Source organism: Urocitellus parryii, chromosome 7 (genome assembly GCF_045843805.1).
Source record: "Urocitellus parryii isolate mUroPar1 chromosome 7, mUroPar1.hap1, whole genome shotgun sequence".
NCBI lineage: Eukaryota > Metazoa > Chordata > Mammalia > Rodentia > Sciuridae > Urocitellus > Urocitellus parryii.
The window spans coordinates 166,457,414-166,482,442 of NC_135537.1; the positions used below are offsets into that span (position 1 = coordinate 166,457,414).

Sequence of the window (25,029 nt, forward strand, 5' to 3'; positions counted from 1 at the left end):
CCATGTCCACCCCTAACTCCAAATTCCCTTCCTTCCTTTGCATCCATCTTGCCTCTGCCAGAAGCTTCCATGCATTGCTCACCCCCCCTGGGCCTCCAAAGCCTGACCCCAGACACGGGGAACTTTGGGCATTTGTGTGCATGTTTTGTACATGTGAAAGTCACAGGATGTGTGTGCATGTGCATCCGCGTGGCTTATTCTGTGTGTGCATGGATGTGCAGTGTGAGTGCTAGGCTATGGTGTGTGTGCATGTCTGGGTTGCATATGGGTATGCATCGTTTGATATTTGAGGGACCTCCCGCTCAATGCTGTGGTCCCCTGGAGGACCAGTCTCTTGGCTCCTTTCAAGCCCCCAGGCACCATCCCTTTTCCATGCAGGTCTTCCCCCGAGGAGAGACCGGAAGAACTCCCTCCACACTCCCTTTCTCCCTGCCCAGTCCCACCCCCCATGGGTTACCCCTCCTCAGATGATCCCAATGTGCCCCTGGCTTCAAGCCTAAGAATCGGAAGCCTCAGAGAGGACTCTGAAGCCTCCTGAAGTCAGATAAGTCTTTCTAGGTGGCCTTGAAGTCTGGCTAAGGGGAGTGAAGTGGAACTATCCCTGGGGAGTGAGCAGGGTGAGATGGATGGCCAGGAACAGGATGACGGAGCCCTCAGGGAGTTGATGGGGCTGGGGACAACTAAAAATATGGGGGTGTCATCCCTAAAAAATTGAGACTAGGCTATGGCAGCCAGGTGAGCTCATTGGTCCAGGAGCATTTGCACAAAAAGTCTGAGCGAGGGATCAGCACTGGAGGCTTTACTGGTTTTGTCTAGTCATTTCTCTGGGGTGGAAGGGGATGACAGCTTAAAATGGATTTTCAGGAATAATGGATTCCCTTTCTTGGTTCCCGGCACCGAGCTGCAACACAAAAGAGACAGTGTCACTGGGGTCCCAGAGAGAGGGTGACAAAGGAGGGGCAGGCCCAGGACCTGTCCAAGGGAGGAGGTCCTGGGGTCAGGGGCCTTCTGCTGCATGTGGCTGGGCAACTGATGTTCTGGTCTGTGTCCCTCCATTACCAGAGGCAAGGACCACTACACAGCCTTGTCCCCTCACTGTCCCTCCACACAGTGTCCTTGCCCAGGGCTCCAGACAGCACTCTCTGCAGGGCAGACACCAGCAGAGTAGTTCCACTTTCTAATACCGCATTGACCCTTCCCACTTTGAGCCCAGGTCCCCGCTCTAGACTGGGAGAGCTCACCCTCCATGGTCCCCAAGCCTCCTTCGGCCCTGGCCTTGGCACTTCACCTCAGTCCACCGGAACTTCGTTTCCAGTAGCCTTTATGAGGTCACTGAGGTTGAGGCTTCACTGAGCTGCAAGTGGCCCTGCTCAGCGCCCCCATTCCGCTGTTCTTTACCCCTGCCCAGCTGGGCAAGCAATGAGGCCCCACAGTTGTGGCCCTTAGGGGAGTTGTACCCAGTCTACTCACTCTTCCTTGCATTCCTGCAGCGTGGCGGGGATGTCCTGTGTCGGAAGGAACTTCACTTCCCCCTCAATGGTGGCTCTCTTGATCCCAGGTTTGAAGTCTAGGTAAGAAGGGAAGCTCTGTTTTTCCTGTTCTGGAACTTTCTCTGGCTCCTTGGCTTTGGGTGGATTCTGAGGCTGCAGAGGCTCTGTACAAGGTTTCACAGGCTCTTTAGAAGGTGCCGCAGACTTCCGGGATGGAGCTTTGATCATTTGTTCTAAACTGGGCAACTCCATGTCGTTGGAGGCTACGGCCAAGGAAGATGCGAAATTGATCAGCTCTTCCAGGCCGATGGATGGCGGGAGGCTGGAGGTTGACAGACAAGGGCTTGATAGTGGCTGGGAGGTTGTGACTTGGCGAAATGTCAGGGCCCTGGAGATCTGGAGCATATTCTCAGGGCACAGTGTGTTTTTGGGGTTGGACTCCTGCTTTGGGTGGCTGGGGGTCTTCTCTGTGTCTCTTTCTTTGGACTGCCTATTTATTGCCTGTTGCAGGCTGTGCTCTGATGCTTGGATGAGCTTATTTGCCCAGAAGAGGTGCTTGGAAGTCTGTACGCGGATGGAGCGTTGCTCAGGGCATGTCAGTTCTTTCCTTGGGACACTCTGGAGGCTGGAGTTGGAGCCTATCGACCAACCCGAGAAGGTCCTTGGTATCTCCTCTGTGTAGGGATGGAGGGTCTCTATTGTGTAATATTGCTGCTCGGTGTGTTCGCAGCCAAAATCCAGAGAGCTCATCTCCCAATAGGGGTCATTGTGTGACTTAGCTTCAGGCCCCCTCTCTGGGATGTCTACATCTGAGTTGTCTTCCAGATCTGGGACTGAGTCCAGGTGCGAATCCACATTTGCTCTGGGCCGAGGCTCTTGCTCTAGCAATTCGTCCTCCACCTGAAAGATTTCAACTAAAAGCTAAGGAGGCAAAGCTGGGTGTCCCTGCCTGCAAGGTCCTTCCTGGCACCAAAGACCTGCCTGGGGCAGGAGACAGTGTGGGTGGGTGATGGGGGTGTGTGGGGGGTGTGAGCTGCCACACCAGTCTGGTACTAAGGTCCCAGAACTGTCAAGGATAAGGGTTGGTGGGGATTTAGGAAAGGTGGTCCTCAAAGACTCTGCTCCTTGCCTACCAACTCCCCATATGGGGGGACCTTGTCACTCTCACCTCTAGGTCTTCTTCCTCTTCTGCTAATCGGGGATGGGGCCGTGGGGAGTTGAAGTCATCCCTAAGACAAAAGAAGTCAGAGTGGGTGATAGGGATCCTCCAGGTTGGCTCAGGGGAAAAGGGATCTCTGAGACTCTCAAGACCTCTTGTCTTATACAGGGGCTGGTAAGATGACCTCACTAACTGACCCACTCCTCAGTGTCCCCGCTCCCACAAAGAGCATGATATTCTTAAGTTCCAGTGAGTTTAGAAAATTCCTAGGAGGTTTGCCAACTAATCTGTTATCCCCACAGTGGGATTGGGTGAGTTGGAGGAGACACAGGGAATCTTCATTTTTATGGAGCATCATAGGTGAGCCCACATATCTTGCTTTGAGAACCAAAGCTCAGAAAAAGGGCTTCCTACCGAGGGGAAAGCCCAAAGCAATGTCCACCCACCTGCCCATTCCCAGCTTTGCAGGTCTGGAGACCAGAGATGTGTGTGGATGGGAAGTTTCTCTCTGTTGCTCTTGACCCTTGCCCTCCGTGCTTGGCTATTGTTATCCCTGATTCTTCCTTAGGCACCTGCCCACCCCCCTCCTGACAGCTCTGTCCTGAACAGGCAAGGCCTCTCTCAGTAGTCAGGCCCTATCCATATCCCCGCTGTGCCCCATCACCCTCAGCCTTCCTCCAGTGTCAGGGACTGAAGGCAGAGAGAGAAGAGGAATGGTAGACACCCCCACCTCCAGACTTTTGGCCTGGATACTGATCTTGGGAAGACTTTAGAAATGGGCCAAACGGAGGGAAATTCTAGGTGTGGTGGGGGGCCACATGGATTCAGGGGGCAAGGGTAGGAGGGGGGAGACTGGTTCTCACGGTATCTCCACGATGTCCACTGCCCCCTTGCCACAGCAGGGAAATCCATTAGCACCTGGCAGGGAGAAGGAGATCAGGGTGGGGAGCTGCAGGGTGAGGCACAGTCCTTGAGGGATCCTGGAGTCAGGGCTAGTGGTGCTGTCCAGCCGCCTCCCCCTCCCCACTGCCTCACCTCAGCCTGCCTGCCATCCCCTCTTCCAGCTCATCCCTCCTCTCTGTCCCCTTGCCACATCACCAGTCCTGTCCTCCATATCAGCTTGCCTCCACTCGTCATCCTGGCCCCGCCTATCCCACCTCCATCACCCCAGCCACAAGATCCAGAGTCTTCCCTTCCGCTGATGGAGCGCTTCCTCTGCCCCAGTGCTGTCATCTCACTGTGCCAAATATTAGAGGGGCTCATTTGCCTCTGGTTCCACAGCTGGACTTGAACAAAGTCTTAAGAAACTCTCTCTCTCTGCCCACATTGCTGTCCTCTACAGGAGCCTGTAACTGTAGGGGCCACCACGCCCCAGGTGGACCTTCCTCTTCTCCCTCTATTTCTGCTCCTCTGCTGCTTGCTGTCCTCCCCCAGCCCATCCATCCCCACCCAGGCCAGTACCCTAACTTCAGGGGCTTGATCTGAGGCAATGCCAGCACCTCCCTCACTGGTGATTTGTGAGTTACGATCACCCTCTGCAGAGGAGGCTGAGTGACTCCCAGGACTGGTCCCCATACCAGGCCCCTCCCTGGAGACTGTATCTTCTAGTGCAGAAGCTGCTCTTTATCTTCCCCTGGGATGATGACACCTGGTTGTCCCATTCTCTGCTCCCCAGGGTAGAGGATAAGAGTTCATGGCAGAGTGATTCGGGGGTGACGGGGGCAATCATGCATCAGGCACAGCGGGTCCCCATGAACCTGGGCTGGGGCAGGAAGTGACAGTCCTGGTTCTGGCTAAGAAGAACATGAGAATGTGCTGTGGTCTCTTCTTGGAGATGTAGACTGGAGAGCAGTGGTCCTTGCAGGTCTGATCCAGGGGTTGGTTTGGGATCTCTGTGCTTCCGCCTGGGCCTGGAGATCTTGTAGTAACTGAGTGGTAAGGCTTTGAGGGTATCTCCATGGGCAGGACCCCAACGGCCAGTTCTACTTCCTTGACCACAGCTCCCCTGGCTTCCTCCACAAGTCTGCTGCTCCATCTCCAGCTCCCCCTGGCCCAAGCCTGGCTCCTCTGCAGCCTCTGAGTGGACAGCCTTCCTTCACTTGCTTTACAGTTTCCCTGGGCAATTTGACCAACACCCACAGCCTCAACCCTTCCATAAGTAGCAACTAGGTATGGACAAGGGGGAAATGATTATGGAGTGTGGGGACTGGAAAAAAGTCTGAGGTTGACTCCACTTGAGACCTCTGTGCCTGACTTAAGGATGTTCTATTGAGGATTCAAGTAACAGCCTATGGTCTATAAAATAATCCCAATTTCCAATTGTTGCCAGTGTACAGAAATACATTAAAACTGGGTACAGACAGGAGTCTCCCAAGTTTGAGGACAGCTTCAGCAACTTAGCAAGGCCCTAAGTAACTTAACAAGACCCTGTCTCAAAATAAAAAATAAAAAGGGCTGGTAATGTGGCTTAGTGGTGAAGTGATTCTGGATTCAATCCCTAGTACAAAAAAAAAAAAAAGTTTTTTTTTTTTTCCACAAGGTATATTGGTGACTAATTTTCCTTTCTTATGATGAGTTTTGATATTAGATATTAGAATGATATTTGATATTAGAGTGATTCTGGCCTCATAAAATGCCTTGGAAGTATTTGCTCTTTGGTTTTCTGGAAGAGTTTGTGCAAATAATTGGTATTATTTCTTCCCTAATGTTGGTAGCATTCACAAGTGAAGCTTATGAACTTGGGCCTGGAGCTTCCTTACAGTATGATTGTGAATTACATGTTTTAAAAGCTACATGCAGTGTGTTTTGCCTATGTTTTCTTTTCATTGTGGTAAAATATGTCTAATAGTGTGTGTGTATGTGTGTGTGCTGGGGACTGAACAAAGCCCCAGTGCATGCTAAGTGCATCCTATACACCCCCTTATTTTAACCATTTATATAGTCAAGGGCCATCAAGGTGCGTACACACTATTGTGCAACCATTGGCACCATCCATCTCCAGAATATCTGTTTCTTTTTTTCTTATGATACTGAGAATTTAACCCAGGGGAGCTCTACTACTGAGCTACAACACGAGCTTTTCTTATTTTGAGACAGGGTCCTGTTAGGTTGCTGAGGCTGGCCTCAAACTTTCTATCCTCTTGCGTCAGCCTCACAAGTCCCTGGGATTATGACATGTGCCACTATGCATGACTGTTTCTTCTTGAGTGAGCTTCCAAAATTTTTGTCTTGTAAGGAATTGCCCATTTTATCTAAGTTGTCAATTTCATTTGCATGAGTTATCCATTGCACATAGGTAGAATCTGTAATGATATCATCCCTTTCATTTCAGATAACTTTGGTTCTCTTTCTTCTTGGCTGGGGATTTATTAATTTTGTGGATCCCAAAGGACCATCTTTTGGTTTCACTGGTTTCTTCTGTTTTCTGCTTTTTTTTTTCATTGATTGTCACTTAGCTCTTTATTCTTTTGCTTACTTTGGGCTTCATTTGCCCCAATCTCCTTTGTGAGACAAAAACTGACATACAGATTTGAGGACTTTCCTCTTTTCTAACATTGGAGTTTATTGCTGTAACTTTAGCTGCATGCCACAATTCTTGGTGTTATGTGTTCATTTTTGTTCAGTTCATAATACTTTCTAATTTCCAATTTGATTCTTTCCTTGACACATGAGTTATTCAGAAGTGTACTTACTATTTTTCAAATATTTGAGTGTTTTCCAGTTATCTTTTTGCTATTGGTTTTTATTTTAATTTTATTGTGGCCAGAGAACATACCAAATATGACTTGAATCCTTTTAAATTTATTAAATTTTTTAACAGCCCAGAATATGATCTTTGTTGTAAACTTAGTGTGTATTTGGCTATTGTTGGGTGGAATATTCTATAAATGTCAATTAGGTCATGTTCATAGGTAGTATTGTTCAAGTCTTCTATATCTTTGTTGATTTTGTGTCTACTCTCTCTATTAATTTTTTAATATATATACACATATACATATACATGTATATATATTTATATACATATTTATTTGTCAATGATCCTAAAACTTTATTTTATTTATTTATTTTTATGTGGTGCTGAGGATTGAACCCAGGGCCTCACACATGCTAGGCAAGTGCTCTACCACTGAGCCACAACCCCAGCCCTCTATCAATTTTTGAAAGGGGAGTGTTGAAATTTTTTAACTATAATTGTGGATTTGTTTCTTTCTCTTGGCAGTTGTATTTTTTTTCTCTCTGTATTTTGAAGCTCTAATATTAGGTACATAAACATTTAGTATAGTTATTCCCCCACTTTTTTTTTCCCCCCAGTGATGCCGAGGATTGACCTCAGGGTATTGCACGTGCTAAGCACATGCTTCACCACTATGCTGACACCCAGTCTGCTTCTGGGGCTTAAATCTATTGTCTATTATTAAATCTATTGCTTTTGTTCTCTTTTCCTTTTTTATGTCTTCTTTTTTTATATGCAGAACAGATTTTATAATTTTCTTTAAAAAATTTTTTTTAGTTGTAGGTGGACACAATACCTTTATTTTTTATTTATTCATATGTGGTGCTGAGGATCGAACTCGGCACCTTACATGCACTAGGTGTGCACTCTACTGCTAAGTCACAACTCCAGTCCCAGATTTTATAATTTTCTATCTTTGATATAAAATGTGTAGGTTTACATGTATTTTGTTGTTGTTTTAATTTTTTTTTTTTTTTTGGAACTGGGGATTGAACTCAGGGGCACTCAACCTCTGGGCCACATCCCCAGCCCTATTTTCTATTTTATTTAGAGACAAGGTCTCACTAAATTGCTTGGTGCCTTGCTTTTGCTGAGGTGGCTTTGAATTCCTCCTGCCTCAGTCTCCCGAGCTTTCTTTTGTAGCATATATTTTTTTCGATTCCATTTTATCTTTCCTGTTGACTTTTTTTTTTCTGTAGACTTTTATGAGCTACAACTCTGTTACTTTAGGATTTATAAAATACTTTTTTAATTTATCCTAGGTTCAAAGGGTAGTATACTGCTCTACAAATCTACAACACACCTTCATTTCCTCTTAGCCTGGTATTTAATATTTTAAATATTTAAAAAAATGACAGTAGTATAAATTTGTTTGCAATGAGTAAGCACACGAGGGGGACCTACAAGCACATCAGAGGGTCCATTATGTCTTTAGAATGTGGATAGCGGAGGATTGGCACCTGATGAAGAGGTGGAGTCAGAAGTAACTCCAGCTGAGGAGAAAGAGCAAGTAGGAGGAGGATGAGCCCACCTGTCCAGGTGAGTCCCGGGGGGGCCAACTCAGAGAAACTAGAAAGGACAGAGCCATGGGCTGAATGTGCTCCTTCCCCACTGTAAGTGCTGTACCCGTGGCAGCCACATGACCACCACCAGGAAGGACTTCCACATTCTGGCAGGCAGTGGTCCCCACTGATGTGTTTGGTTCCTGCCTGGTCATCTTAAAGTGCTGTCTGCCAGGAACTAGGTCCTAGAGTCACAAGGGTCTCCATCAGCTTTTTAATTATTCTACTCTTGAACATGGACAACCAAGTATTACCAAACACATGTCAGTAGCAGATCAAGAGAAAAGATGATCCTAGAGTACCAGAGGTAATCTGAGAAATAGAAAGAGCTCAAAGAGCAACTAAACATTTTTTAGAGATTCAAGAATGAATGACTCCATTTAATACATTTTACATCAAAAATAAGAACAAGATGTTACGAAAATTATAGAAGGAAATAGCTTTGGCAAATAGGTTTAGAAAATTAAAACAGAGAATATCCCCAGAGGTGGAATCAAAATGTAAGATAACATGAAAGAAAAGGATCATAGGAGATCCATTTCTGAATTCTAGAAAGGAGATCAAGAATAGAGAACACAGAGGGCTGGGGACGTAGCTCAGTGGTAGAGGGCTTACTTAATGTGCTCGAGGCCCTGGGTTCATTCCCCAATAGCCCCCAAAGTAAAACACAACAACAAACAATAGCAAACACAAGAGAAGAAAAATCAAAATCTCCCTGAGCCCAAGAATAAAACGGAAGGATGCCCTAGTTTAAAAGAGTTCACTGAATGCCATCTTGACAGATGTCAAAACATCCTTGCTGTGAAAGTACATTACATCAGTAACAAACAACTCCTAAGTGCTTCTAAAGAGGAAAACCCAGTAACCTACAAACAGAGGAAACTCATACTGGTAGCAGACTTATCAACAGTGGTTTTATTGTAACTAACTTGCCTTTAAATTCGGAGGAAAATGAATTTTATATCCAGCCAAACTGTCATTTCAGATACAAAAAACCCAGAAAATTTACCTTCTCTTTTTTAGAAAATTATTTGAATATGTATTAAAGCAAAATGAATATGTACAACAAGAAAGTCTAGAAGGAAATAACATGTCCATCCCAGCAAAGTAGCCAAGTCCCAGATATCTACTGGATAGAGGCCAACAATCAGTTCAGCTTGGTGCAGCAGAGAGTTCTAGATAGTAGATCTGAAAAAGAAAACCTGACCGAATAGTTGACCAGACATGGCAGTTGAGGAGAAACTAACACTATGATAAAACCAAAGGGTATAAGAAAAAGGCAATACGAACTTCCAGGAAAAACAAAGAGCTGGGTAAGAAAGAAAAGGTAGGGGCTGGGCTATAGCTTGTCTAGCACATGTGAGGCCCTGGGTTTAATCCTCAGCACCACATACAAATGAATAAATTGAATAAAGGTATTAAAAAAAAAAGAAAGAAAAGGTAATCATGATACCTTTTTCCCCTGGTTTTTGCAATGAAAAGAAGTTACAATAAAACAATCTTGTTCATTAACTTTCAATTTTTAGACTCAATATCTAGAAAATATTTGGAAAACGTGACTGTGGTTATGGGACAATGATATTGTCTCAATATTCAGACACCAAAAGTGCAGGTTAGAGTTTCGGGGAGATAGAAGGCAGAGAGAAAAGCTAAAGAGAACGAAGGAGCTCTAAAAATTTCTTACTTTGTGGAGTATCAAAAGATACTGTCTTGGGCTGGGGATGTGGCTCAAGTCGTAATGCGCTCATCTGGCATGGGTGGGGTGCTGGGTTCAATCCTCAGCACCACATACAAATTCTCTCTCTTTCTCTTTATCTCTCAAAAAAATACTGTCTAAAGTTTACAAAAATAATAATATGAGTATATTCAGTTTATAGGAATCAGCAGATCTAAAGCAATTGATGTTGGGAGGACTGGGAGGCTGCCTGGTACCTTTACATCAGCAAAGAACTGATAAGTGAAGAATGAGCTTGTGAACTTGCAGAGATAAAAAGGTAATTAGGCAGAAAAATGGTTCAAATGGAACAACTGCAGTGGCTTCCAGGAGTTGACCTGAGGATGTAGAGATCCTTGTTTTTCGTCACTGAATAAGCTCTTCAGTACCCTTGAGACACCTGCACATGTCTTTGATAAAGTTGAAAGAATATGTTGAGTGCCTGCTCTAGGCCAGGCATGTACTGGGGGCTGAGGATACAGTGATGAGCAAGTCCTTGTGCCCAGGCTGCTTTCAAGCCTGTGAAACATAGCAGATGCTCCCATCTGATTCTTATTTACATTTCACCCAAACTCTAGTCATTTGTGTCTGACCTCAGATTCATTGTTCCTGACCTCAAATTCACTGCATCCAAGACATTGCCCACAGGAGAGGGTGCTGTCTTCTCCCTCTGCCATCCTGATATCTTATTGTGATGACTGGAGGGCTCTCCATCATGCCAGGTTAGAGGCTGCTTCGCTAGTCGCCCCAGGTCCATCCCTGCAGACCTCTATCTGAGCACATGGTCTCCTGCTCACCCTCCTTGGTTTCCTTGGCAGGATGTGCAGGTTGCTCACTTGGAGTCTCTTCTCCTCGGCATGGAGCCTGGCACAAGGTAGATACTCAGCAAACGTCTTTGCAAAAAAATCCGAATTCTTCATCCCTCTTCCTCTGCCAAACCTGCAGGTGATCCTGCTTTTCTTGTCTCAAGTTCACACGCTGCAAGGCCAGACTTCGTGTGGCCAGTGCTATTCTGCATGCCCGACACACCCTCTTTCTTTTCCAGGCTTTCCTCTCTTGATAACTCCCTTTTCCTCTCCTGATTCATCCTTTGCCCGAATTTAGAAACCTCTGTCACCTGTGACTCCCCCACACTTCTGTAGCTCCTGACCTTCCTTTTCCATCTCCACTGTTTCTCTCCTTGCCTCCCAATGCCACAGCCAACACAAGCCTAGCACTGACTTCCTGCTGGTGCTTGAGCTGAGTGCTTTGCACACGTTGACTTCACAGCTTCCTTATGCACGGTGGCTATGACTGTCCTCTCAGAGATGAGAAAACTCCCATGAGGTTGCACAGCGATAAAGAACAGCACATAACCTGAAGGCAAGCCTTGCTTGCTCTGAACCCTGGGATGATTCTCATCGTGCTATTTGAAATCTCTTCAAGCCTTTAGTGGAAACACTGCAACCATGTTCTCCTTCAATCTGGGCTTCTCACTGATCCCTGAGAGTCAGCTACATAACACCTGCCTCCAGTCACACCAGACTCCACTGTGGCCTCAGAGAGCTTGTGTGGTCTGACCTCTGCCTTCTTCATTTTTTTTTTCTTCTTTTAATTTTTTGGCATCCTGCTTCCTGTCCCTTGCCTCAAGGTCAAGTTAACCCAGAGTATGGCAGGCTCTTTTGTGCCCCAGTGCTTTTGCACATGCTATTATATTTGGAAAACCCTCTCCCAGAAAAATCTTAAACATGCCTGAAAGCCCAACTCTACCCAGTGTCATCTTCTCTGACAAACCAAGCTGTCCCACCTACATCTCAACTTTGTTGAGTCAATCCACTTTTCAGGGCCTGGCACAAGAGTCTTGGAAGGGGTGCAATAAATGTCACAGGAGTGATTTATGGTGCCTGTGAAAATTCCTTAACCATGGATTTTGGGAACGGAGAGAGCTGCTCTCTGGCACATGTTTAATACTGGCTCAAGTCTTTCTTCCAAGAAGAAAGTCCTAATTTCAGTTGCGATCTGAGTCCTCAAGTGGAAAAGGTGACCAATAAATACTGGTTGAAAATCGACTGCTCCTTCCTGTAAAGTTCCAAGCATCAACCAAGGAGTTGGACGTGAGTTTGGGGGAGTATCTGCAGTTAGGAATAATTCGTGAGTCGTTTCCTGGACACACGGCGACTACCCTTTCCGTGGGTCCAGCTCCCTTCCAAGAACACCCTGAATTCAGCTCAAGAGGAGCAAGTGCGCAGCCGTGCACCTCATTAGGGGTGCTGAGGCCTCGGGTGGAGTAAGGGGTGTCATAAGGCTTTGGCGGGTCCACCTTCCTTTCGCGCGCCCCAGGCACGTTCTGTGCAGCCCCCTCCCGCTCGCTTCCCTCCCCCGCCCGCGCTCGCCCCGCCGCCCTAGGCGCCCACCCTGCCCGGCGCTCCCACCTGTCAGCCCCATGCTGACCGAGGCTCTGTCTGGGAGGCGGGGAGCGGACTGGTGGCTGCTGCCCCTCCGCCTCCAGTGCGCTCTTTGGTGCGGGGGGGATGTGGGGGCACTGGAAATACTGGGGGCGCTGGCGCCTGTGATGTCGCCCCTTCTGTGACGTTCCCGCCGCGACTCCTTAGGCACGGGAACTGCGCTCTGGCAGATCACACAGAGGGAGGGTGTGGTAAGCGGGAGGCTGCTAGACTGGACTCAGCACCGCTCTGGGCACCAGACGCTGCCCTTCCGTGGGTCTAGATCCCTCCAGAACCGATGAATCAACTCAAGCTGCATAGGTGTGCAATGCACCTTCACTGTGCACAGCTATTGGGGGTGTGGAGCCAGATCATTCAAGGTATCCTCTGTCCCTGCCACATTGGTCCTCAGCCAGACCCTGCTCTGTGTCCAAGGAACTCATTCAGGCAAAGTCACCCTCCACCCCCATGCAGATGCTCATGAGCAGCTGGAAGTGGGAAGAGCCCCGGCCCACACTCAGTTCAGTTCAGTGGATGCCAAGCCTCAGGGACAGGAGGGATGAGCTGAGGCATGTGACATGCACCCACTTCTCCGTGCCTGGTCAATGCCTAACATCCCACCCCTAGTTGCCTTTGGGAGGTACTGGGCTGACCGCCTCGGCAAAGTGTGCAGGTCTGGTGTCTTCTCCCTCCCCTGCTTGGCCCTGCAATTTCCTCAGGGATTTCCTTTCTACCATGGGCAGGGCATCTTGCCTAACTGGTCTGAATGGATAGTCCAGAGATCACGGGGTCCAGAGAGCAGGCAGGAAAAAAAGAGACACCCGTGGCTTAAATGATGTCATCACCCCAAACTTTATTATTCACAGAGTTCTCTCTAAGCCAACACTGCAGCTCGGAGGGGCTTGGTTCTTCGTGTACTGGGGCCAGCTCTCCCTGGAGCAGTCTGGCACCATGCTAACAGCTGGACAAAGGCCACATTGGCTGGGTGGGGGATGAGCTGCTTCTGAGGAGGGATCTTATGCCCCTCCCTGTAACAATTCACAGTTGATTTAATGCTACATGAGTCTCGAGCAGCTCCCCGCAAATAAGAGGCTGAGCAGGGGCCGTGGGTAGGGAGTGCTCACCTTAAATGCACATGGACAAATGCACATGGAATCAAATGCACATGGACAGTCAAGACTGAGTCCCTTCATCCATACCCTGGTCTGCTTGTGTCCGTGTAGAGCCACTGCCCTCCTGGAAGGCAGCCAGGAAAGTGCTTGAGGTCAACGGAGTGCAAAGTGTATCTGGCAGTGCCCTGGGACCAGGGGCTGGGCAGGGCAAGTGTACTGGATGTTGGCAGTGTGGCTGGGGAACAGCCCCTATGCGGTGCCCCAACTGCAGACCTTTCCTTTCACGTGGGTCTCATGTTCGATCTTCACTTGTCTAGACAAGGGAACTAAGTGTCAGCCAGTCTGTGGCAGGGCACGGGGCCTGCTCTTCTGGGGAGCAGCAAAGGGACACGTGCTTGTGCCTAAGGGCTGAGAACCACTTCACTGCAATACCTTCTTTGGTTCTTGGCTGAACCAGAGTTTGTCTTAGGAGCTGAGCTGTGACAACCTACAAAGGTGGTGTGTTCTACCAAGGAGGCTTCCTTCCCAGTGCTGGGCATTTCTTCCTCCTCTATCCCAAAGGGGGTCTGCAGCCAGGAAGGCCAGGCAAGAGGTCAGAAGCCCCCACTAATGCAAGGGCAGGAACACCTGCTGCTCTGGTCCTAGATGACCTGGGCATGGGCCCTCACACTCTCACACTTGCCTGGGGCCAAGGGGCCCAGGGCTCTCTTGCTTCTCCTGCCCCTGGCCGGAAGTTGCTTTCTTCTGATTGCCAGCAAGTGGTCACTGATCCAAATGGGTCAGGCCAACTCGTGTGAAGCAATGCAGAGAAGACCCTCTTGGTTCCCAAGGGAAGAGTCCTCCTGCCTTCCTTCCTCTGTCTCCTGAGATGACTGGAGCATTTTCTTGGCAGAGGTGGCAGGACTCAGGTGAGAAGTCCAGGAGGGCTGGTGTTTTTGCCCCCACTTTGCTGCTGCCAGCCCCTGGACCCACTACTGAGTCAGGGGACAGCAGATCCCTAGGAACAGGCTGGATCGTGTTTCAGGGTGGCATTGAGCACCCAGAAGAAAGGTTGCTCCAGGTGGACTGGAGCTAGCTGTGGAAGGCAGGGCTAGGGCCGATTCTCTAGCCGGCCATGCTTGACCCTCCAGCTCCAGGCAAAGCTGCCATCAGGGGCCAGGGTGCACTGCAGATCGATGCCCGAGTCGGGCACCTCCATGTCATAGCGAACAGGCTGCCCGTCTTTGGTCACCAAGCTGAAGGCTGCAGCTGGGATCTAGGGGTGGAACAAACCAATGGATTGAGACAGTGGCACAAGGCTCAGAAGTCACCTAGAAGTGTCAAACTGATGGGGTCCCCAACCACCCTGGGAGACATCTTCCTCCAGCTGAACAGGCAGCCTCTCATTCTGGAGAACCAGACGAATCCCACCTGGCTCCTCAATCACTGAGACATCTGAAGCCACGTCCAACTTTTCTTGAGTGTGCCATTTCTATTTATTTAAAAGCCTTCTTCCTGGAGAGTGGGGACTCTGCCTCTAGGTGTGTAACCCCCTTACCTGGCTGCTGATGCCCGTTGCGATGTCTCCCACCTTGACCCGGTGGAACTCCCGTATGTGCAGCTGTTCACCATTGAGAGACTGTATTTGGACTTTCACACCTAGATGGCAGGCAAGGTGACAGTCAGGAGGGCAGCTGTTGGCTTCCCAGGGAGCAGGGACAGGCAGGGGACGGGGGAACCTTTTGTTAGAAGTCACTCTGCTCTCTGTAGAGGGGAGCAGGTCCAGCTGTGATCAAGTGGCAGAGATGAAATTTAGGTTGGAGTGGCCCTCCTAGTACACAACTGCTTTAACTCTCAGTGGCCACCAACACCTGGAATTTAGCCTGCACATTGCTAAGAGCTGAGGTTGGCTCCCAGGGGGAAGCAGCACTCCAACTTGGATGCAGAACAGAAAGGAACTGAACACAAAGACTCTTCAATTAGATTGCGGGCAACACAGATTGCTTCCTGAGCTGAGATGGCCTTTGGCCCAGGCAGGGGGGACCTGCTGCCACGAATCACACCGGCCACAGCTGTAGGCTGATGAAGCCCAGCCACCACTCCATGCAACCAAGCTTGAAAATTATACATTGTCTTTCTTATCCTCTGACCTCAAATCCCTGGAGAAGAGTCCAGTGGACTCATCGCTGACTTCTTGGTTAAAATGCCCATGGATCCTATTTCCTTCTTTTTCCCTCAGAACACATTAACTACTCAGCTTCTGGACTCCAAGCCAGGAGAGTCTGCTCCCCTCCCCAAGCCAGAGGACCTTCTGGGACTCCATCAGCAGCCAATAAGAGGACAATGACATTTCATTGTCCCACCAGGAAAGGCTTGTGGATGATTAGGGTCCTTGCCAAGGACCTCATGTTCAGGGTGCCCGGGGAAGGGGACATGAAACCCTATGTGACTCCCTAGCCCCAGGTAGCTCGGCTGCTGTGGGGCTGCTGAGCAGGTGAAAAGGGGACCTACCATTGAAGTAGCTCGGGGTGTCGGTGGGCCGCCCGCGGGCCAGCACCATGTTGCAGCTGGAGCTTCCAGCTTCCGCCTGGCTGCCCCATGAGTGTACACCGGAACTCAGGGTGTCCCGAGAGCTCTGAGAGGCCTTTGATGGGTTCTGAAACACAGGATTGGGCACAGATTCAGGGCCCTGAGTTCAGAGAACTATCTCTTGTCTTTGTCTCTTTTGGGACAAAAGTGGCCTGGACCCTCTGGGGAGATGAGGAGCTATCATGTCCTAGTCTGAAGGAGGGTAAGGTGTAGGTCTACAGGGGACCAAAGCCAACTTCCCTGCTCTCCCGTCATCCTCTCTTGCCCACCACTTGCATCATAGCCCATTCCCTAGCTGGACATAAAGCCACTACTCTGTGCCCGGGGCCAGGAGAAGCGTGACTCCCCGTCCATGGACAACTCACCTTCTCACTGTCATCTGACAGGGAGCGGCTGTCGATGCTGAGGCATGAAAGAATTTGTTCCTGCTCCTCCAGAGAAAAAGGTTGGGACAGGCTGTTCAGAAATAATTCTATAGGGAAAAGCAGAAAGTGAATGTGAAATGTTAGAAGGGCCCAAGGAAGGGGCTGGGAGAAGTCAGGCTGATGTACAGAGAAGCCCTGGGCCAGGGCCCCAGCCTGGCTGCCGTACCTATTTCCAGCTGCTGCAGCTCCAGCTGGGGGAAGGTTGCTCTCCGCTCTGGTGAGCTGGGGCTTCTGGCAGGCGCCGGGTCCAGGGAGGACAAAGGCAAGGGTTCCCACATGCCAGATTCCTCCTTGCTCAGGGCTGGAGACTTGTTCCGCTCTGGGGGCTCTGGTGGTAGAGGAGGCTGAAGCTTAGGGGCCCCTCCAGTGGTGTCCATAGCTGGTGACCGCTCCCTTGGCTGGGCATGTGGGGCCTGGTGGCAGTTGGCTTGGTGTGGCGGTGGATGTCTTGGTTCTTTATATTCTCCCCTCCAAGGGCTCTTCAGACCTCCCACTATAACACAGAGAGCACATGAGAGGAGGTGAAAACACACAGCATAGATGCCGACCCCACGAGAATGGCCTCTCCTGAGTGGAAGGGGGCTAGAGGGGAGCAGAGTGGGGCTGCTGGGGCCCTGATGTGGAGGCAGCATGGGGGGCCCTGGAGGGGGCCTCTTCTGATGGCCCATAAAACAGGAATAGGACTGCATCTCTGTTTTTAATCTATTTTCCTTCTAGATGTTAGCACCAAATTTGAAAACTCCAGCAAAATCAGTTCCAGAGGATTTTGGTGAGTGAAGAAAAGATTAAAAAGGGCTCTGGGGGCTGGGAGTGTGGCTTAGAGGTAAAGCACTTGCCTAGCAGGAGTGAAACCCTGGGTTCCATCTCCACCACTGCAAACACAAAAAACAGCTCTGCAGCAACACCGACCCAGAGTTCCCAGGTAAAGAGCCACCCACTGGCTCTCTCGTCCCAGCCCTAGACTGGTGCTTCCCCAGGGCGCCATTTCTCTGGTGGGGGCAGTTCCCTGGGGCATCCTTATAATTGTAAATACCACTTGATTTTGGTGACAGGCTGTGAAAAGTCTCTGTTGTGTTTATTCCCCTTTCATTTCTATAGCCACTGCCTTTCCTCTATCCACATTGTTGTGTTCCTTTTGATTTGGTTGTGTTCTTGCAAAATATGTCATTTTCACTTGCTGCTTTTTTCTTTTTCTTCCTTTTTAGTAGTACTGGGGACTGAACCCAGGTTATCACATATGCTGGGCAATGCTCTACCATGGAGCTACCCTCCCAACCCTTTTTATTTTATTTTGAGACGAGGACTTGATTGTTCAGGTTGGCCTTGAACTTGTGATCCTTCATACCTAAGTCTCCCCAGGAGTTGGGATTTTGGGAGCGCCAAGCTCATTTATTGATTTTTTTTTTTTTTAAAGAGAGAGTGAGAGAGGAGAGAGAGAGAGAGAGAGAGAGAGAGAGAGAGAGAGAGAGAGAGAGAGAGAATTTTATTTATTTTTTAGTTCTCGGCGGACACAACATCTTTGTTGGTATGTGGTGCTGAGGATCGAACCTGGGTCGCACGCATGCCAGGCGAGCGCGCTACCGCTTGAGCCACATCCCCAGCCCCATCATTTATTGATTTTTAATATACAATAAAGATGTATGCCCCAGGTCTTCTGTCGGTTCCTCTTTTCACTCAGCACTCTGGCTTTCAGCTCAGTCCCCACTCTGCAATCATGGAGTGGCTTTTGGGACTGAGTGATGCCCCATCCCCTATCCTTTGCGACTCCACTCTCCAGGTGAGAGACCCACCCAACTCTCCTACTAAAATGAGGCTGCAGAATGGGTGGACAGTGCACCCAGGAGTGGAGGGGACAGCTCCCAGATCCATTGACTTTGGACGGCTACCAGGTGCCTTCCATTGAGCCTGCAGCCTCACCAACACAGCCTCCAGCAGTGCCCAGGGCTCCTGCTGCACCCCGGCCCAGAGTACTTGATGCTCCAGACTTTCAGGGTGGCTGTTAAGTGGTGCGTGGCTTCAGCTCACGCTCTCTGATCCCTAACCAGTTCGACCCACTTTTCTGCGTGGTAGCCCCTTTCTCCCACTTCTTGAGTACTGCCCTCATTAAGATAGCACTGCAATCTTCCCAGCACCCCCAAGGCTGGTGTCACCCCCTGCTCCAGATGGCGGTGAGACTGAGGATCCCAGAGGCTGAGGACCCCAGTGCTGACCACCCCTGCCCCGTCCCTCTCATGGCCCACTGCTCTGTGCCCTGCCAGCTCTTACCTTGCTGCAGTGCCCGGCCAACCTTGCCCCGCAGCTCTGTCGCTGATGCTCGGTGGACAGGTTCCTTCCTCAGCCCTTCTTGGATGGCTTGGGCCGTGAGAGGGGAGCAGGAGGGGGGGATCTCTCTCACAGGCGGAGGCTCGTTGGCAATCTGGGGGCCAAAAGACAACATGTGAGGCCTGCCTCCCCCTCGTTCCCTATCCAGCCTTCTGTGCTTGCTCTCTGCCATATCCCTCGCCCCCATGCTGCTCTGGGGTCTGCCACAAGGAATGGAGAGATCTGAGGCAGAGCCAGGGCTGGACTCTTCCTAGAAAAGGGCAACAAGAAGCCGGGTGGGACGAGCCAGAGCCAGGCGGCAAGATGCCCTGTCAGGAGGCAGGCAGAGGTGGCCCAGTGTGCGGGCAGAAGAGAGCTCTGACTTGCCGTGAACTCTGAGACCCCTCAGCTGGGATTTCTTCTTGAACCCCCAGAATTGGGTGACAGGTCTTTTAACTAGAATCTCACATTTATGGCAAAGCCTCCTCCTGCTCACATCTGTCACTCAGCAGCCAAAATGGGAGGCCCCCTCAAGCCTTCAGCTCAGGCCTGTGGCCCTGCTGCCTCCCCTGCTGGCTTCCTGGAGTCACCACTACCACTGACCTTGAGGCAGAGCGGCCCTCGGAAATACTGAGTCCAGGGGTGGCAGCCGTTGAGCATGTGCAGCATCATGCAGCAGCTGCTCCAGATGTCCACCTTGGCATCACAGGGCTTGCCCATCACCACCTCCGGGGCCATGTGGGTCTCTGTGCCAGGGATGTAGTCCCCTGAGAAGGCCAGGGAAAGACAGAAATATCACCTGTGACCTCGGGTGGGCAAGAACTTCAGCATTGCCCATTCTAGTTAAATCCAGGGGTTCCTTGAATTCGTCTCAGTTGAAGTACTTTAAATAAATAAAGCCTCTAAGGCAAACCTGCTCAGCTCGGGACTCTGCTGGGGTGCAGAGCAATCTGTCCTCCACAACACGGCTCTGCCCTCCAGACTGAACCCTTAAAATGGGGAGGGGGCTGGGCATTGAAAATTCAGTAACAGAGGATTAATTGCTGCTATGATGCTCCTCAAATGTTAGTAAAATGAAAAAGAAAAAAAAATATTCACAATTATCTCTCTGATCAAGAATAGCATGAATTCTTTTCCCTTCCTCTTTAATACCACTTAACTCCATTCTTGCCAAGTATTTTACAATAGGCATGGGTTATTTTAATAATCAGAGAAATGGAGGTCAAAAATAGACATTTTAGCTGAGCATGGTGGCACATATCTGTAATCCCAGAGGCTCTGGAAGAGGCTGAGGCAGAAGGATCACACATTTAAAGCCAGCCTCAGCAACTTAGTGAGGTCCTCAGCAACTTAGCAAGACCTTGTTTCAAAAAAAAAAAAAAAAAAAAATCACCATCTGTGAAGCCTGGGACCTGTGGCGGAGTTCTCCACCTTCCCGCTCTCTTCACTGGAGCATCAGAACTGAGTGCTTGACATCCATTACTGCATTTACACATAACAAGAGCCTTGTAACAACCCAGGGTGGCTGTGGGGCTCAAATCTTTTGGGGAACATAAACATAACATCTTTTGCTCACATCACTCGTTCCCACTGTGGAAGCAACAAGGCACATGGCTAATGCCTAGTAGAGGGCAATGGCTATTGTCATCATGGGGAGGGGCGCTCTGGGGACTTACCTGTGAGCAAGGACTTCCCCAGGCCATCAGGTTGCAGGCACACGGCATGGCCAAAGTCACAGAGGGCCGCATGGCTCCCATCAGTGGACAGAAGCACGTTGTCAGCTGAAGGCCAGCACCAGCACAGGGAGGAAGAGAACAGTTAAGTCGTGACGGGTCCCAGCCCACCATGGCTCAGCCGGCCTGGTCTCCAGTGAGGTAATTTTCTGGCCTACCCTACATGGCAGCTGCTGCCTCAGATTTGTTTCATTAGATATGGAGGAAGGGAGGGGGTATAAGTGCAGGCTAGAGGCAGGCAGCAGGCCGGATCTGAGCCCGAGGAGACAGGAGCAGGGGCTACTTTTGGGGACCCTGCCACTCCACTCTGCTGTCCTACCCTCTCCCAGGGGTCACCAGTAGGTCAAAGCTTGGCTTTCAGTTCGGTAGGTCCCACCCACTGGTAACCAGAGTGCCAGGTGTAGAGCATGGAAAACACATTCTCTTCCCATAAGGCATAGTCCTGTCAGCCTGACTCAGACCCTGCCACTGGAGGTGACCAGGCAGGCCCAGAAGAATTGGGAGGAAGCCAGGCAGGCACGGGGCAAGAGCCTGTGGGACCAGGCTGTGGGGGCGGGAGCCTCACCTTTGATATCTCCATGCAGAATCCGCCGTGAATGGAGGTACTCCAGCCCCTCCAGGGCCTGGCCCAGGTAGTAAAGGGCCCGGTCCTCTGGCAGACAGCCCTTCTGCTTTATGAGCTGGCCCAGTGAGCCACCTAGGAGACCAACAGCCAGTCTTTACTTGGGGCTTTCCCAGGCCTCCACACAGCCAAGAACAAGGTTGAAGGGCAGGTAGTGGCAAAGCAGGCCTTTCCTGCAGATGTTATAGGGCCAAGAGGTTATATGTGGACTGACTAGAGACCACTGTCAATCTGGGAAGCACTTGGGGAAACTTATTATTTTTTTTGGGGGGGTATCAGGGATTGAACCCAGGGGCACTCGGCCACTGGGCCACATCCCAGCCCTTTTTTGTATTTTATTTAGAGACAGGGTTCACTGAGTTGCTTAGTGCCTTGCCGTTGCTGAGGCTAGGTTTGAACCTGTGATCCTCCTTCCTCAGTCTCCCATGCTGCTGGGATTACAGGCGTGTGCCGCTGTGCCTGGCCGACTTGGGGAAATTCTTGCCCTTGACTTGTGAGGGAGAAGGAATGGGCCCTGGCTTCTTTTTTTTTTTTTTAATATTTATTTTTTAGTTCTCGGCGGACACAACATCTTTGTTGGTACGTGGTGCTGAGGATCGAACCCGGGCCGCACGCATGCCAGGCGAGCGCGCTACCGCTTGAGCCACATCCCCAGCCCGGGCCCTGGCTTCTTACCTTCCAACAGCTCCATGAAGATATTGACCCAAGGACCTTCCCTTACAGCACCATACAAAGGGACGATTCTGGGTGAGGTCAATCCTGCACATGCCATCAGTTCCTCTGCCCGAAACACCTCGACCCGCACCTGAAAGGACCCAGTGGAAGCTTGTGTCAAGGGAGAGGGGCCAGCTGGATGCTGGCATCCCATGGGGACCCTTGGTCCTCCACATGCAGATGTTGCTGATACTTCCAGTGATGATGCCCAGGCCAGACGGGCCAGATGGGTCTGCTGGGTCCTCAGGGACTAAATTGTACTGTGTATTCTTGGCGTCAGGGACAAGTGCTCATACTTAAAGTTCTGCAGTGCTGACGGTGTGAGAAAACAGTCACACAAACCACAGTCCTTATCCAGGCTCCTGGCATGCTGCCTACCCTCAATGTGCCAAACCCAGAACATTCTTTGCCCCCAGCCCAACTGTCTGGGCAATATTCTAGGACATGGGTCCTTCTGTTGGTCAACATCCGAGTCTCCCCTTTAGAAAGAATCTTCCCACCTTTCTGTCTCCTGTCTCTTGGCCCTCAGCACCCCTCCCAGCACATTTCTTTACTCTTCTTGTAATTATTTCTTTTTCCTCAGAGAACTAAAATGTCTACATAGACAGGCCTGTGTTTATATTTATTCTATTTTCAGTTCTTCCTAGCTTTGGGTACTGATGAGGCTTCTGGGGAAGGTTTTGGCTAGGGCCACTCCTGCTGTGACTAACAGGACTGGGGATGTCCACTACTTTTTGCAGGGACCTGCAGCTTGGCAATGGTAGGAGGAAATAGGCCTTGTGTACAGACATCTTGGTCTCAGATCCTGGCTCAGCCATTTAAGAGTGCTGCATACTTCCCATCAACCATGCTACCATGGTGGGGACAGTGTTATCTACTTCAGTTAGAATGAGGATTTGGAAGGGCTAGCTCTTTACTTCCTCCCACCAACTCAAACAGCAGCTTGTTAAACACTAAGATTTCTGCATAGAGTCCTTGCTGCTGCCACTGGTTCTCCTGTAAGCCTGGAGTGGCATCGCCAGGGGGCGCCAGTGGTCACAGAACCGCTGGAAAAGATGTGTTAGGGATCCCATGGTTTTGTTTGGGGATTTGCTGACTCCACCAACAGGAGCTCTATTGACATGGGACTGTTGGACTTTTGCCTATTCGTGAGAAATCTTTCTCACCTGGTCAAAGAATTATCTGGTTCAGTTACCAACTTACATGAACTTTGACTTTTGTCAGTATTTCCAGCCCTAAAAGGTCACTGAAACTGACTAGAACTAATTCAGCAGCAGGATTTGCACCAGCAAATGTCTTTAACCTTATCACTGTGCCCCCACCACCCCCAACTGTGAAGTGAAGTACCCCAGGGCACCACTGGGAATTCAGAAAGGTGGTATGGGATATTGTATTTGAAGTAAATGGGGATGCTCAACATCTTTAGGAGATGGTGTGAACTACTTTTAGAGATGGGTCAGTTCCAACATTAGATCATGCTGAATTCTCTCTTTTTTTAAATGGTCCTGAAGATCAAACCCAGGGCTTCACGTGTGCCAGGCAAATGCTTTACCACGGAGCTCTCCCCAGCTGGCTGCATTCTTTTTGATGATATGTCTTTAAGAAGCTAGGATTTTGGAGGTTGCTGTGATAAAAAGTACTTTGTGGGATGTAGAACAGGAAATGAAGGTGGGTGCTATCCAATCTGATTTCAAAGTTCAAGAAGCCATGCAGTGGCCAACAAGGCCTAGGTCCCATTAGTAATTTTAAGAAGGAAAGGAGATTTTTTTTTTCTTTCAACTTATATGACTCGCTTTTCAAATGGTTGCTAAGTTTTATGATAGATTTATTATTTAACCTATCTAATAAATGAAATGGTTAGGTATTTGTTTTGGCTTGAGGTGCCATGAAAAACTGTCTGAGATATTAAGGGTTGTGAACCAAGACAGTGTGGGAAACTTTGGCTTCACTTCTAAGAAATACCTATGTCCTCTAAGTCTCCCAGTAATACCAGACATTTAGACATTTCCATCACCTAGACCAAAGTGGGTCAGATGGAAGCCTCAAAAAACAAGGCGCTTCACAAGTCTGGGTGAACCCAAGGAAGCAAGGAGAAAGGGCTGTCTTCGGGGGATCAGTGGAGAAAGCACCCCAGCCTCTGTCTCAGGCCAGCTGCCCATCTGGCGCACCTCTCTTCTCTGGACTTCAGGGTCCTCATGCCCAAATAAAGGGGGCTGGGGGTAAGGAGGATGTTCATGAGGACTAGTGTTTAATGCCCACTGGCGTAAGCCAGGCACAGTTTAAGCCCTTTCTAAGCATTGCTTATTTATGTATCTTAACAAAAGCCTGTGTGGTGCTGCTGTCACCACTGTCATTTCACAGATAAGGAAGCTGAAACCTGGACAAGTGACTTGTCCAAGGTCACTGGGAAGAGAGTACCATAGCCAGAACTTTGATCAGGGAAGTCTGACACCAGAGGTGCCAGCTGCTCTACCTCTTGAAGAACTTTCTGGGCTTAGACTTTAATCCTGGAGGTTTCTACATTCATTCAGGAGCGAGCGTCCCCAGGGGGAAGCGTGGACTGCCATCAGCCTTCTGTCACACTCAGAAGCCCTCACTTCTCTCACTTCAGAGATCCTGCCTGACACAGACCACTTTTCCTCCTGGAAACTCTCTCCTTTTGTGTTCTTTGTATTCTTATCTGTTTTATTCTATCAGTAAAGAAAGAGGCATAAGCAATTCTACAAGTTCTTTAGAAGATTCTAGCAATATAAACATAGGAAAGTGACTAATATAGGACTGGGAACATAGATGTCCAGGAAATACTAGGTGGTCCCCATTTCCTCATCACTATCAAAACAGTCTCCCCTTCATCTTTGTTGTTTTCATTCTAAACACGTGTCTGGGGCTGGCTGCGTCACCGTCATGCCATGTAAAAGCCTATCCGAGGTTATAACTCAAGTTCCTTCAGGTCAGGCCTGTGGATTCCACAGCTCTTTCCCCAGTCCCTGTACAGTGTCTGGCACAAAGCAGGTGCTTGGTGACAGCTGGTTTGACTTGGCCAAGGCCACACTATCTCAGATCAGTGGCAGAGCCAAAGGGAGGCTCCCAGAATGCCATACTTGAGCCAGATGTCCTAAAACAAAAGTTCTTAACCCTATTTGGCCCACAGACCTGTTTTGAGAATCTGATAAAAGATATGGACCCTTCTCCATTTAAAAGTGTGTGTGTGCCCACACATCAACACACACATTTTTGAATCATATTCCAGGAATTCAGGAATCCTCCGAATCCACTAACTATGATAAGAATTTATATGTAGGCATTAAAAAACACAGAGTGTGGGTGCATGCAATCCCAGCAGCTCAGGAGGCTGAGGCAGGAGGATGGCAAATTCAAAACCAGCCTCAGCAATTTAGAGAGGCTCTAAGCAACTTAGTGAGACCTTGTCTCAAAACAAAAAATGAAAAGGGAGGCCCAGAGTTGTGGCTCGG

General features: G+C 49.5%; 2 protein-coding genes across 5 annotated transcripts in view; both read right to left on the reverse strand.

Moving 5' to 3' along the window:
- Positions 1-816: 816 nt before the first annotated feature.
- Positions 817-3,786, reverse strand: Spata32 (spermatogenesis associated 32). Its single transcript, XM_077801281.1, has 6 exons — positions 3,774-3,786; positions 3,513-3,567; positions 2,659-2,719; positions 1,978-2,390; positions 1,471-1,944; positions 817-901 (listed from the first exon to the last, which is right to left on the reverse strand). Exons 1-6 carry the CDS (start codon positions 3,784-3,786, stop codon positions 817-819), a joined length of 1,101 nt encoding a protein of 366 aa, XP_077657407.1.
- Positions 3,787-14,137: 10,351 nt separating this feature from the next.
- Positions 14,138-25,029, reverse strand: part of Map3k14 (mitogen-activated protein kinase kinase kinase 14) — a 41,959-nt gene continuing 31,067 nt past the window's right edge. For 3 of the 4 annotated variants that reach the window (XM_026408262.2, XM_026408263.2, XM_026408265.2), the window contains 10 exons: positions 21,518-21,647; positions 20,786-20,917; positions 20,164-20,268; positions 19,091-19,254; positions 18,452-18,602; positions 16,353-16,679; positions 16,127-16,233; positions 15,684-15,828; positions 14,731-14,831; positions 14,138-14,448 (listed from right to left, as the gene is read on the reverse strand). In XM_026408262.2, coding sequence (XP_026264047.2) covers positions 14,284-14,448; positions 14,731-14,831; positions 15,684-15,828; positions 16,127-16,233; positions 16,353-16,679; positions 18,452-18,602; positions 19,091-19,254; positions 20,164-20,268; positions 20,786-20,917; positions 21,518-21,647 — 1,527 coding nt within the window. In that variant the 3' untranslated portion in view covers positions 14,138-14,283. Of the gene's footprint in view, positions 14,449-14,730; positions 14,832-14,881; positions 14,959-15,683; positions 15,829-16,126; positions 16,234-16,352; positions 16,680-18,451; positions 18,603-19,090; positions 19,255-20,163; positions 20,269-20,785; positions 20,918-21,517; positions 21,648-25,029 lie in introns of those variants that run through there. The other variant, XM_026408264.2, reaches the window with a different exon arrangement.